Here is a 13,962-nt window from a genome sequence, read left to right as displayed (position 1 = left end):
ATTGATGTATTTATTGAGGAACCGGTTGCAGTGCCAGCTTCCCGCCTTCTCTTTCATGGCAATTCCTCCCCCCACACCTATCCCTTAGTGTGTCTTTGTGCTTGTGGTTTTGCTTCCCTCCATTTTTACAAGATTTTGTCTTACCCATCGTTCTGACGATGCATCCTAATCACCTTGGATTTAAATTCCTTCCCCTCTCACCTTCTGTACGCCTCCCGGATTCGCATCTATATATAGAGATACATGTGCGTGTGTATCTATAGATAGAGACATATATATATATAAATGCATGTGTGTGTCTATAGATACATGTGTATATATAGAGAGAGATACATGTATGTATATATAGATATGTATATAATACACACACACATATATATACACACACATATATATATATGCATGTCAAAACCTTGTTCAAGCCAGCTTCATCAGCTGCTTTGCTCTCTCTTTGTAATTACACTATCAGAAAAGGAAAGATAAAATGTGACTCGCTCCCCAAAAATCACCACTGACTGGTGTGGGGCTTTTTTATCATCTGGGAGATGGTGCCTGAGTGCTTGCATTGTGCTTCCCTGTGGTTCTTTCCTGGTGTTGGAGCTGGAGAGGCTACTCTTAATTCCTTGGAATTTCCATCTTGCCTTTTGAACACTGATTTTAAATTGTCCTCGTCCAGTCTTTCGGGACCTCCTTCACCACCCAGGAGCTAATGAATCATAGAATCACTGAATTGTTAGAGTTGGAAGGGACCTTAAAGAACATCTAGTTCCAGCCACCCCACCATGGGCAAGGAATGAAGAGAGCTGTATCATCACTCTCTGCAACTCATCACTCTCTGCAACTCATCACTCTCTACAACTACTGAAAGGATATTGTGGAGAGGTTGGTGCTGGCCTCTTTTCTTGGGTATTTAGTGACAGAACTTCAAGCTTAAACAGGGTAGGTTTAGACTAGACACTAGGAAGAAGTGCTTCACGGAAAGAGTTGTGGGGTATTGGAAAAGGCTGCCCAGGGAGGTGGTTGAGTCGCCATCCCTGGATGTGTTTAAGCATCGCTTGGATGTGGTGTTGCGTGATATGGTCTAGGGGTGAACTTGCAAGTAGGGTTAATAGTTGGACTCGATGATCCCAAGGGTCTTTTCCAACCTGGATGATTCTGTGATTCTGTGATTCGGGTTGTCGAGAGCAGTTGTGGGCTCTCCATCCTTAGAGGTTTTCACAGTGGAATTGGATGTAGCCCTGAGCAACATGGTGGGTCCCCATACCTGAGAGAGCTTTGAGGTCCCTTCCCAGCTCAGTTGCTTCGTTTAGCTTCTCTAGACTCTGTTCCTTTTCTGACCTCAGTAACAGTGTGGGAAAGAAGATTTATGCAGCTTTGTGTCTTTAAATTAGCTGTAGATCTCGATGACATGCTGAAGGAGGATGGATGTGTCCCTTCTGAATCGCTGGGAGAAGAGTGTGGTCTTGTAGGCATCCTGCAGCCATGGAGACATTTGATGGTTGAGACAAGCAACATGGGAGAGAGGGATTTTGCTGCTAGGGCCAGTTTTAGAAGAGATTAGCAGCTGAATCCCAGATTTTTGAATGCAGGATTCTACACTGTCCTACCGGAATAAGTATAAGCATCTAACTGCAGTTTTCCTGGGTTAGCTGAGAGAGATTTGGGCACTGAAGACAGTAGCTGATACCTCAGTCTTACTCCAGATGCTGAAGGAGTTTCTGGCATAAATCCTTTTCCTTGCCAGCAGTAGTCTGTCACTCTCTGTGCATAAGGGTTTGTTTTTACCAGGCTGTTTGTTGCAGTGACTTACTGCTTACTTTGACTATCATACCCAACTGTTTTATCACAGATCTAAACCAATTAACAGGTTTTTAACTAATGCTCAAATCGAGTTTACTCCTCTAAGTCCCTTATCAGATAACTGACATATTCTTAGGTCCTTTCAGCGACTTTACAAACTAAAACATATCTTTTCTGTTAGATATAGGAATGGTGTGGAAAACAACTACGTGAAGGGCAAGAAGTAAAACGTACGATAAAGGGAAGAAAGAAGACATCTGATAAATGGAAGCCATGAAGATATCAAAGCGCTTCTTCGCATTTGGGATTTTGACATGCATAGCTGTTTATGTTGCATACATAAAATGGCACTTAGATTCCAAACCCATCATGGGAGCAACAGAAGGAGTTGCTGAAAGCCAGGGAGACAAACTGAACCATCAGGCACAGACCACAGATCTCTCAGTCTTTTATGGAATTATGTTTGATGCAGGAAGCACAGGAACTCGCATCCATATTTTTAAATTCACACAGCAGCCAAAAGGTATGGCCTGCTTGTTGTATGGTAGATTGATTCTTCCGTAACGTATGGAGCAGATTATTGAGGAATCTTTACTGGGGATTACTTGTACAAACGTGCTACAGCACTTTCTAGAGAGCTGTCAGGAAGTTCATTATGATTCGAGCGTGTGAGTTTGGATGAAATTACAAAAATATTCAAGAGGGAGAAAATGTTCCAATGTCAGAATGTGAACTAAATAGCAGCTGTACCTTTAGAGTGCTGCCTTGAAGAAGAACAGTTTTTCATCATGCTGCTTGGTGGAAGAGAGGATTATAAATTCACCCTGCCTTATTCTCCCAGATTTTCACCATGAGGTTGGCTGTCTCCAACTCCTGGCAGTGAGCTGCTTATCTCTGCATTGTCTAGTTTAATGCATCCTGGGCTTCAGTGTTGAATTTAAATGGCAAAACTTCACTATTTGGTTAAAATTGCTGTGTATTGCATTTGGACAGTAGGTATTACTGAGAAGTGAGACAGAAGTGTACAAAAATCTCCAGTTTTCCTCTGGAGTCATAAGTTTCGTTTGTTTAGGTGTTGTCAGCTCCTATTTGTGCAGTGCTTATGGTGTGATTGGCCTGTGGGCAGCACCTTCGGTTTGCAGAACGGGCTTGTGTAAGGCTTAGCCACCAAAGGCGTTAAACGGCAGTCCGTGGATTTCCTTCTTCCAACATACTCCCAAATCTGTGCCTCCTTCTCTTTCCACACCATTTCAGAACATATTGCAGGAAACTTTATGGACTGTACTTGACTACAGGAGGAGGATGTTGTCAAACTCACCTTGTCTTGCCTGCAGGTTTGCATAAACGTCTGTACTGCAGGTTTCCAAAATATGTAGGTCTGGCTCTCTCTGCCGCCCTAGAAAATGGTGGGAAAGCTTCCACTGAGTTTTGCTGAACTGAGTTTAGCAAGAACAGCGCACACTGAAATGCGAGGTCTTGGTTACAGGTGCGGTTTGGAAAGCTACATGCGGCAGGTGTAAGGGCTCAAAGACAACCTACACCCATCTGGTGATCATTGAGTGCACGTGAAAAATACATACATAGTGGACGCCAGCACCTGAAAAACAGTTGTGACTTTTAAAAATGGTTTTCTGGGGGGCTAACTTCCATAGCAAGGGCTGTATTTAAAGATCGGATGGGTATTGATGGTTGGTTAGACAGAGGCTTCATTTAGCTTACAGTAGCACGTAATGATGTAATTTGTATAATGGTTTTCTTTTTGTGTACGCAAAATTGTTTGTACCGTTGCTTAATTTTGGAACGCTGCTTTTCAACAGAGACTCCCAAATTAACCCACGAGACGTTTAAAGCGCTGAAGCCAGGTCTATCCGCATATGCCGATGATGTTGAAAAGGTAATTTTCTTTCTGGTGCTATAAAAGCAACATAAATGCGCCAAAGCCTCCTGGTTTTGATATGCCCTGTAAATCACATTCTGCTGTGGTGCGGTGTGTTGAACCCACTCAGTAGGGGGAAATATCTCCAAATGATTACAAGCCCGCAGTAAAAGTTGGTTGACGTGCAGAGGAGCAGGATGCATCTATTTCTGCTCAGCAGTGATGTTAACTAAGCACAGTGGGTGTTTTTCCTATTTCTGCCTTAAGAATTTTGATGCCCTTGAGAAAATGATATTCGCTTGTCTCTGTTCCACATTATTCCAGAGTTAATCATACCTCTAGTCAGACTTTTGCCCTTCCAAGGAAGGGAAATCTAAAGAGTTTTTTATTCTTTGCTCACAGAGCAGCCAGGGAATAAAAGAGCTCTTGGAGGTGGCGAAAAAGGAAGTTCCTGCGGAGCTGTGGAAGTTTACGCCTCTGGTACTGAAAGCCACAGCTGGCCTACGGTTGCTGCCGGGAGAGAAGGCTCAGAGGTTGCTGGATAAGGTACTATTTCTTGCCTTCCAGAAATTTTATAGCAAAATTTGGTCCCTTCTGTGCAAGGTGCATGCTCCTTAATCTTCATGTACGTGAGCCATTCCTGACGTTTCACTCTGAAAGCAGCACGGAGCCACCTGATCGGAAAGGGGGATGGAGGGAGAAATTGTGTGGGTACGAGCACAGGGGCATGCTGACAGCTCCAAATAAGCCTGGAGATTATATACGACATAACAAGGGTAACGAGATACTCCTAACACTCACCGCAGGCTTGTTCCTACTTGGTTTGTGGGTAGTTTTGACCAGGATGTTGCTATTTTGAGAAAAGCTCTCTGCTATTTGATTAGTCATGTTATCAGCCTGCTGCTGCAAGGGTGCTCCTTTATATTGATGGGAAATAATGGAAATTGTATTTATAGGCATATGAAATATGTTTAATATTTTAAAATATTATAAAAATAAATGAAATTGTTATGTTCTAGACTTTATGGCTGCCAGAGAAGTTTATGAAGGGTGTACTGACTGTACTCCTTTTCTAAGCAATAATTAGAAGGAAGAAACGTGGTGTGGTTGAAACCAATGTCTGTATTGTTCTCTGCTGCCCGCAAGCTGGCCTGTTCTTTTCCATGCCTAATTTCAACTGGAACTGCTGCAGTTGTTACCTTAGAGGACTCTGGAAACCTAGGACTTTGCTAGCTTATGTAGGATATAGTATAGAGGACCTCCAACAGAGGACCTCCTCTTAAAAATACCGTTCCCTGGGACACTCCTGAAAGTGAGGATGTCCATCTCCTGCCTCTCCTGTGCATATATAATAGCCTGCAAGTCACCAACTGTGGCAAAGTAAACTGGATTCCCTTCCCTACCCACGTCCATCCTTTGTTAATGGCATTTCTGAGCAGTCTTCGTGCTTGAAAACTCACACATCCACCCCTGTTTCTGCACCAAACTGCAGAGCCAGCGTGTAAATCGCTGACCTTTCATAACAGAGCACCTGCTGATGCTGCTTGGGCCCCTGAACCTCAAACACAGCGGTGAGCAGCAATCAGAATTTGGCACAAGAAAGAGGAGCAGTTGTGTAAAACCAAGAGTTCTAAAAAAAAAAAACCAACTTGCTTTCCAGCTGAAAAAATGATTTCTCTGAGTGTAGCTTTTATTTGAACTGCAGGTGAAGGAGATTTTTCAGGCCTCCCCCTTCTTCGTGAGGGACAACTGTGTGTCGATAATGAATGGAACTGATGAAGGTAGGCTCACTTGTGGAGACCCTTTCTGCAATCCTGGAGATTCCGGCCGTGTTGTGACAAGTCCCCACTCACTGTAGTGGGACCCCACAAGCAGTGGGTTTGGCAGTTTTCAGGCTGCCTCGGGAGATCTTGTGCTACCTTTCCCCATTTGAAGTCCTGATCTCTCCTGATTCTCAAAGCTCTTGGGTGCTGGGCAGTTCCTGTGGGATCTTTGTGAAGCTGCTGTACAGTCAGAGCTTCTGGAAAGGTTTCTGAATATCTCTGCTCGTTGAGATGGTCTTCAGCAACTGATTTTGCCAGCCTTGCTCTTGACAGTGCTCTTCAGAGCTTTCTGAAAGTATTTGGTCATATCTTTAATTGTGACTGACCTACTGAATGTGTAAATTCAATCTGAAAAAATGATATGTAGGGAAGAAAATATATGCTAATGTAATTGATGCTCGTCAAAAAATGCTGAGGACAGAACCCAGAATCAGTCTTAATTTAAAATAATTTGAAGAAACGTGTCTAAATTCTAAGTAACTGAGTGCTGAAACATGTTTTAAGTCCATTTAGAAAACAAACTTTAAAATAGCTAGAGCTGTTTGGAGCTGTTTATGAGTTTCTTTTTTTACTGCTTAATGGAAGAAAGATGTTGTAATTCTTCTCATTGTTTTGTTTTAAAATTATTAATAGCAGTGACAGCCTTGGTTCAGCCAAGGGTTGAACTGGACCGTGTTCCCTAGCATGCCTTGAGTTTTAACCACATGGATAAATATTTGAATTTGTTAACTATATGCCTACTAATTTATCTAATTTACGGAGAAAGCGTTTATAAACCAAGAAGAAGACAGAAATAGTAAGGCTCACAAAAATGCTTAGAGGAAAACAGGAAAAACTAGAACACTGAAAAGATAAAATTCTTAGTATTTGAAAGGAATGTTGAGTGCTCGACATCAAATACAAGCCTACCAGTGCATGTTTTCCTAGAAAATGTGTGATGTGTCAGTCATTTCTGTGTCCTTTAGCTAAGGAGCGAAGTCTTTGTGATGTTTTGCCTAAGTTTTTGACCTGTGTGAAATACAGAGCGCTCCAGGCGTTTGATGTGTGGGCCATCTTTTCCAAATATCGCATAAGCTCTGCTGTAGAAGCTCATTCTGTTTGTGCAAGGCATCTAATTGCAGTTTTTGAGCCGTTGACAGTTGCGGAAACCGTGGCTTTGGGGCAAGGTGGGTCAGGGAAGCTCAGAAAAGCCACTCCTGTTCACCCTTCCTGAAAGTCCTTGTTGCTTAGCTCTCAGCTAGACATCCTCTGGAGACTTTAGAATTCCTCTGTGTGTGAAAGGGGCACAAGGGAGCTTGTGCTGGTGTCCCTGGCTGTTGTTGGGTGACAAGCTCTGGTTTGCTGGTTATGTTGTTCACATGGGGCAATTAAACTGTCTGAGAAAACTTAGAAAGGCCTCCATCTATACAGAGCCTAAAGCAGGAAGACCTTGTAACACAGCTCACCTTGTTTGTTACTGTTGTTAGATAAAATGAAACGGTATGACCTAACGGTGTGTCTTCTGAATCTTTCTTCTTACTAGGTATTTCAGCCTGGATCACAATAAATTTTTTAACAGGTATGTGTATGTAAGCATGTGCATAAAGACATGACCAATGCTGTGAAATTCATGCTGTTTTCTGCCCCTGTGTGGAATTTGCTCTTTCAGTGGGCTGGAGTGGGAGAAAGAAGGGTCTAGGAATAAGTCAGCAGCTTTTTTTTTTGGACTGGCCTATTTAAGTCACTAGGATTTTGGCCGTTTACTTGACAGAGTGAGGAATTTAATTCCTTTCCCTAGATGTTTAATGTAGCCTTTCTTTCAGTTCCCTGTAGGGTACCAGAGAACTTCATTCCTTTTTAGAGTTTGCCACTAGCTCCGGCTCAGTTTTTAAGGTGGATATTCTAGATGCGTTTGGCAGCCACACCGAATGAAAGAAATGGCTCTGCTACTTCCTCACAGATTTATAACACAGAAATACCGTGAGTGTTTACACTGCTGAGTTAGAAAAGTGTAGCTGAAGAGTACAGAAAAAAACAAGCTGAAGCCCTCTAACAATAAGTCTGCTTGGTTCTTCACACACAGCGTCTGGAGCGGTGCTACAACTGCTCTAAAGATTTTTATGCTCACAGGAAATACCAGAAAGGTCAGAGATCTTCAAACATCAACTATCATGAGATATACCGAGTTACTTGGCACACACTAGCCTTGCCAGGAAGGTATATTTCAAGGATCTGAGAAGAACTGGATTTAAATGAGAAGAGACGTCTGGGCTGGCAGCAGGAAGAATTCCAAGAGAGCTGAGTCTCTTAGGGCAGCTCTTTTCAGTGTGTCACCCCCCTTGGCCATAGGAATCTGCGAAATATCGCTAAGGGATCAGGGAGAGATGGCCAAGAAAACCACATTCCTCTGTGTTACAAAGTGGTTACCAGAGCAGAGCTTGCAAAAGGGTCCTTGCATCCACTGAAAGATGTTTAGGAACCCAAGAACCAAAGCTGCTGTATTTAGAGCATGAACAGCCACCGGAGACACAAGAGAAACTCTGTCATTTGAGAATTTTCAAGTCACCCTGATAAAGCCAAAGTAAGAGCCCAGGGGATGACACTGTGATTTAATGCTGGCTGGAAGCTGACGAATGGAGTTAGATTGTCCTCTTTCTTTACCACTGTACTCCTGGTTTTGTTCCCAGCCGCTTTCTCACAGCGCCCACCATGGCTTTCTCTGTTCTGTCACACATTTCAGGCAGCCTAGATGATCCACAGAAGAGAAGCGTCGGGATGCTGGATTTGGGTGGTGGATCAACACAGATCACCTTCCTTCCCCGCACCGAGGTAATGTGAACGTGCACATAGTTGGGAAATGCCGGTGCAGAAATCAGTAACTGGTCAGATTTGTTTCCTTTGGGAACAGACTCAGAGTCTGTCAGCATGACATGCAGCCATGCCTGGCCTGAGCAGAGATACTGCTCATTGTAAGGCTGCGCAACAGCAGAGGGTTGGGATGCTGTACCTGCAGTGTCGCAGCCTGGGCTAATCAAGACATTGTGCTCTTACGGCAGAATCACGGGGGTTGCGAAGAGTCCAGGATATGGGAATTCTAGAGCTGGGATTAAGATGTGAGCAGCGTGAACAGCATCATGGCCCAAGCGTCGCTCCCCAAAAATACACCAGCTGCACTGGTGCGCTCGGGGAAGAGGCTGCAGAGTGTTTTAGATAATTACCCTTTCATTTCTTCAGACCACAGGCTGGTCCTCACTCTGTTCCTTGGCAAGCAAAGAGATGTGCTTTTCCTTTGGCTTGTGGAAGTTCACATCTGAATTCACTTGAGTAGGAAGTTTATGCGTGCCTGGATTTCATATTATTCTGCAAACAGTTTTCCCTAGTAGGGATCATGTGAAGAGGTAGTTGCTGTAGCTTCTTGAAAAAAGCAATTAAGAGCTGGAATAAGGATTCCTTTTTATTTAAAAGAAATATTTTATACACCAATTTGGCATGAATACAAATAGAAATGTATGCGTTCAGGTTCTATGTGAAGATGCTAATTTTAGCTCCAGGTTTTGTAGTTGTTTTGTGGATCAGCGGTCAAATCAAAATACTTGCAAACTCGTCATTTGTCTCTGAACCAGGCTAGGATTGTTTCACATTTTTCTTAATGTTCTGAAAGGTTCTGTTGTTGCTGCAGCAGGCAGCTACCTTGCAATGACATCTTTTTCTGCCTCCAGGCAACTCTCCAGACATCACCAGCTGGCCATACAACTTCGTTTCAGATGTTTAACCACACCTACAAGCTGTACTCTTACAGGTTGGTTGTGGGAAAGAGGACTTTCTGTACAGGTAGAAGCATTCTGTGAAATCAGTGAGATCTAGGTGCTTTGCTGAAGTGTGGTCCTTGCAAATGAGTGCTGGGAAGAAGTGGAGAAACCTGAGCCATGTTGTGGTGGTGGATTAACCTTGGCTGCCTGCCAGGTGCCCACCAAGTCGCTCTATCACTCCCCGTCCATTAGGAGCACAGGGAGAATAAAATAGGACAGAAAGCTTGTGGGTCAAGAGAAGAACAGGGAGGTCACTTACTGGTTCCCATCACAGGCAAAACAGACTCGACTTCGAGAAGTTAATTTAATTTATCGCAAATTAAACAGTAGGATTGAGAAATAAGAACAATTTTTTTAAAAAAATGCCTTCACCTTACCTCTCCCTCCTTCCTCAGCTTCATTCCCAATTCTTTCACTGCTCCCCATCTCAAGGATGGGGGTTGCAGGCAGTTCATACTGCTTTGTCTCTACCATTCCTTCCTCCTCACTCTCCTCCCCTGCTCCCCGTGTTTTAGGCAGAGGGAAACGGCTTCCACCCTCCTGTGTTTGCTGTGGGGTGTGTCTGGGCTCAAAAAAGGCAGCTCTGTATGCTGGAGGCTGTGCTGCCTTTGAGGAGGGGGGTGCTTTGAGTTAGAGGAATGCCTTCAGCATTCCCAGTTCTTCAAGGGCCGGATTACCGCTGACGGCTACTGCCTGTGCTCTTTCAAAGAGAGATTATCCTTCTGGGTAAGGGCAATAATGAGAGCGGGTTGTCACGCTGTTCCCTGTAGGCGCATCAGCTGCTGACTCGGAGCCATTTCTCTAGGACCACAGAGAGGAGACTGGCATGTCCCAGCAGAAGTTGTTCAGTGCACTATCTGAGGAAGAATGTTTGTTGTTCATAGAGGCTTTTATCCCTTTGCAGTTACCTGGGACTCGGGCTGATGTCAGCAAGACTTGCCATTTTAGGAGGAGTTGAGGGAAAACCCTGTAAGTTATGGGCACTCTTCAAGTCTTGACTCTGAGCATAGGGGACGTAGCCTGTTGCAGGGAGGGGAGGAGTCGTCTGTCCCCTTCCCACTGGTCTCAAGGTTCCTGAGTGGAATGTGGATTCCTGTCACCATGGCTGGGTGCGTTGGAGATGAGGTGACACTGCTAGGTCCCAGGAGACCTGGGTTCTTGCCAGCCCTGGGGGAGCACAGCACATCTGAGCCATAGCTGGGGCTCGGAGGTGCCTCGCTGAGGCTGTAGGACAGTGTGGAGCAGGGCTGGGGGTGAGGGATCTGAAATTAACCCTTTACGTTTTTCCCTAATATGGTTTTGTTTTACTTCCGCAGTAGGAGAAGGGGAGGAATTGATCAGCCCTTGTTTACCACCTGGCTTCAAATCTGAATGGCAACATGCCGAGATAGTGTACAAAATTAAAGGGCAGAAGGCAGGTATAGTGATTTATCACTCTTCCTATCTAGGCCAGCATGCTATTAGCAGAGTAAATTATATAGTCTCAGCAATTTGCAAAAACACTAGATTCTCTGTTTACGGTTCTGTCTGGTTCCTCTTGGCATACTGTTAAAGAGACTCTGCAGCTCTTTCCTCTTGTGTGTCTGTCCAGTCAGTCCCTAAAGCTGCTGGTAGTAAGGCAGATGGACTTGAGCAATCCCCGATCAGGACTTTCAAAATTCTGCTTCAGATGATGTTGTCCAACTCTGGTCTGTGGCTTACTTGGTCCTAACGTGAGGATGGCACATGTTACTCCTGGAAGAAGATGCAGAGATTTCAGTTCTCTCTGAAGAGCTTACAAAGTGCTACTGTGCAAAAGGGAGCCCAGTGTCCCAGCAGATCCTAAATAAATTGTGTGTCCATAATGTGCTGGGTTTCTTTGCCTTCTTTCAGGTGAGCCTCTGTACGAGTCTTGTTCTAGCAAAGTAGCAAAGATGCTCTACAAAAAAGTGCACAAAGCTGAGGAAGTGAAGAACTTGGATTTTTACACTTTCTCCTACTACTATGACTGTGCAGCAGAAGTTGGTCTCATAGGTAGGTTTGCTCCTGTTCTCATTTCATTTTAAATGACAAAGTGTGGAAGAAATGGTGGCACTTGTACACATCACAGTGCTCTGCTAAGTCTTTTGTTACAGTGCTGTGCGGCATTGGTCTTGACTGGCTGTTGAACGCTAATTAATTTCTAGAGAGAAGGGACTGGGGCTGTGAAATAGGACCTGCACCTTCTGCTAACTTTTTGTAAACAAACTGCATTTCAGAAATCATTGGTCTGATTAACTCTACAATCCAAAATAGAAAAAAAGCCCTCAGAAAGATAAACAGATTTCTTGGGCAGTAAAGCAGTTAAGTGATCTTGGGCTCTGTATTTTGCTTCACTGACCTTTTTTAGATGGAATCCCACACATGTGCAGAATGCATCCCGTCCCTTTTCCAGTGGTGTGCTGGTGCACAGAAAGCTGTTGTCTTCAGTGGTACAACATAAATGATGAGCTCTAGAGCTTGTCTGGACAAACGCACCCACCTCCTCAGCCATTTTAACAAAGAATTTCGGATTTAGCATGTGGCAGAGCACCACTGCCCTGTCACACGGAGCTGAAGGCATTAACTGCATTCAGGCATCACAGGGTAGGGCAGCACAGACATGGGGACAAGCTGAGAGAGTGTGCAAACTGTGCTTCTCAAAAGTGGCTCAAAGTTCTTCAATAAAATGAGGCTTTTCAAGCTATATTAAGAATCTTTTAAAGGTTCTTTTACCTTTAAAGTGAGAGTGAGTTTTGTCATTGATTTCATCGACTCGGGGTTTTATTTTTGAAGAACTTTTATGACTTGAAGGTACAACTGCCTTTATACAAAACCCACAAAAGGCCACATGCCATTTTGGTTTTTCTTTTAGATAAAGAAAAAGGAGGAACCTTAACTGTCGGTGACTTTGAAATTGCAGCTAAATACGGTGAGTAGAATACAATCAAACACACACTGCTAATTGTGTATGAAGTCATACCCAAGTGTGACAATGCTAAAACCCCTGGGTTTTTTTGTTTTAAGTAAATATTGAGCACCTTTCTTGAACACCTGTCCCTATAGTATCTCACTAAAGTTTCTGCTTATTTCTGTAATTCTCAACTCTTTTTATATCAATACTTGCTTTTGCAGCCCGCATAAGGCACATCTTATACTACTTACGTTTCAAAACTTTCTCAAGAATTACTAATAAACTCACCAGTTAACAGTTGTCCTTAAATCCTGCTTTCATAATAGATGTGGAGGTTCTCACGGTGGTAGCATAACCTGTTCTGATCTGGTTTACATTTTCTTTATGTCTCAAGATCTGTTCATATGCTTCATTGTTAATCAGAAAAGAGGTAAAACCAGTTCATGGCTGTTCGCTTCATCAGCTACAGAGAGAACCACCTACGCAGATTTACAAATGTAAACATTCTTTTCTTAATACCACAAACTCAGGCTTTGATCAAACTGCCACGGGACATTTTGGTAAACTTCATGACTGACTGAACAATTGTTGCAGTTCTGATTTTCTAGACTACCGTTTGTGTAATTCATCCTGAGAAAGGAAGTGAGTTTTATTTTGGTTTTGTCTTTTCTTTTGTCTTCTTTTTTACTTTTCTTTGGTTTTGTCAACATCTGTTGAGTGTTTATGCTCAAGAAACGTAACACACCTGAGGTTGCCTAGATATTTAAAGGCTTGAAGTAGATGGAAGAAAAATTGGATGCCCTTTTCACCCTTTCCTGGAGAGATGCAAGAAACTCATCTGTCTTAGGGGAGAGACACAGAATGCCTTGATCTTCCTTCCAGTGTGCCAAAGCTTTTGTGCTTCTGCTCACATGTGCATGCCGTTTCACCTGTAACAGGTTCCAGCACTGTGCAACTCGACGGACGAGAGGTGTTGGATGGATTCACTGGAAGTTTTTCAAAGCTGGGCTGATGCCAGGCCTGAGCCCGCATTGTGCCTTCACATGCTGTTTTCTTTCTTCTTAGTGTGTAAGACCATGGAAATCAGTCCCGGAAGCAGCCCTTTCCTCTGCATGGACCTCACGTACATCACTTTCCTCCTGCAGGAGCTGGGCTTCCCGAAGAGCCAAGTGTTTAAGGTGATGCACAGAATGGACTGCTGGGCAGAGCAGGCAGGAGGGTGCCAAGGCAGGAGCCGTCAGGCCGGTAGCTCGGTCCTTGTCTTGCCTTGTTCATACAAGATGTGCTCTGTGATTGGGGGTGGAGGGACACTGTCCCCACGATGGTGATAACCCGCTGTGATAACCTTCAGCACTCTATTCACCTTTTGTGCTTCTCCTTCTCCCAAATAATTGTGGTTTAACTTTTCTTTTTTTGGGGGGGGTGTTTTGTTTTTTTCCAGCTTGCCCGGAAAATTGACAATGTTGAAACGAGCTGGGCATTAGGAGCCACTTTTCATTACATCGACTCACTCAATAGGCTGCGTTACTAAAGCACCACGAAGGTGACTTTTGGGAATGTGAGTTTTTTAAAACCCAACACGAGAATCTGTTGAAGAGCCTGCTTTTGGCATCTGGAGTCCTTTGGGAGGTCATGATAATCTAGGCCCCTTTCCTTCCATCCCCTGCAAAGTGCCCTCCATCACTAGTTCTTTTTGACAGTGCAGAGTGCAGTATGTAAAGAATAAGCCTTGACTTGTCAGCCTCTGCAGTCAACTTGCTGTAA

The 13,962-nt window shown here is 43.8% G+C and overlaps 1 protein-coding gene across 1 annotated transcript; it reads left to right on the top strand.

Annotated features, from left to right (window-relative positions):
- Positions 1-1,987: 1,987 nt before the first annotated feature.
- Positions 1,988-13,729, top strand: ENTPD6 (ectonucleoside triphosphate diphosphohydrolase 6 (putative)). Its single transcript, XM_009874840.1, has 13 exons — positions 1,988-2,323; positions 3,618-3,694; positions 4,079-4,222; positions 5,382-5,457; positions 7,022-7,057; positions 8,219-8,307; positions 9,198-9,277; positions 10,192-10,256; positions 10,604-10,705; positions 11,160-11,300; positions 12,160-12,216; positions 13,264-13,376; positions 13,640-13,729. The coding sequence occupies exons 1-13, from the start codon at positions 2,065-2,067 to the stop codon at positions 13,727-13,729; spliced, it is 1,329 nt and encodes a 442-aa protein (XP_009873142.1). The 5' UTR covers positions 1,988-2,064.
- The last annotated feature ends 233 nt before the right edge of the window (positions 13,730-13,962 follow it).

The sequence above is a fragment of the Apaloderma vittatum genome, unplaced genomic scaffold (assembly GCF_000703405.1).
Source record: "Apaloderma vittatum isolate BGI_N311 unplaced genomic scaffold, ASM70340v1 scaffold22238, whole genome shotgun sequence".
NCBI lineage: Eukaryota > Metazoa > Chordata > Aves > Trogoniformes > Trogonidae > Apaloderma > Apaloderma vittatum.
Note: the sequence above shows the minus strand (reverse complement) of the source record. Positions and strands in the feature narration are given on the sequence as shown.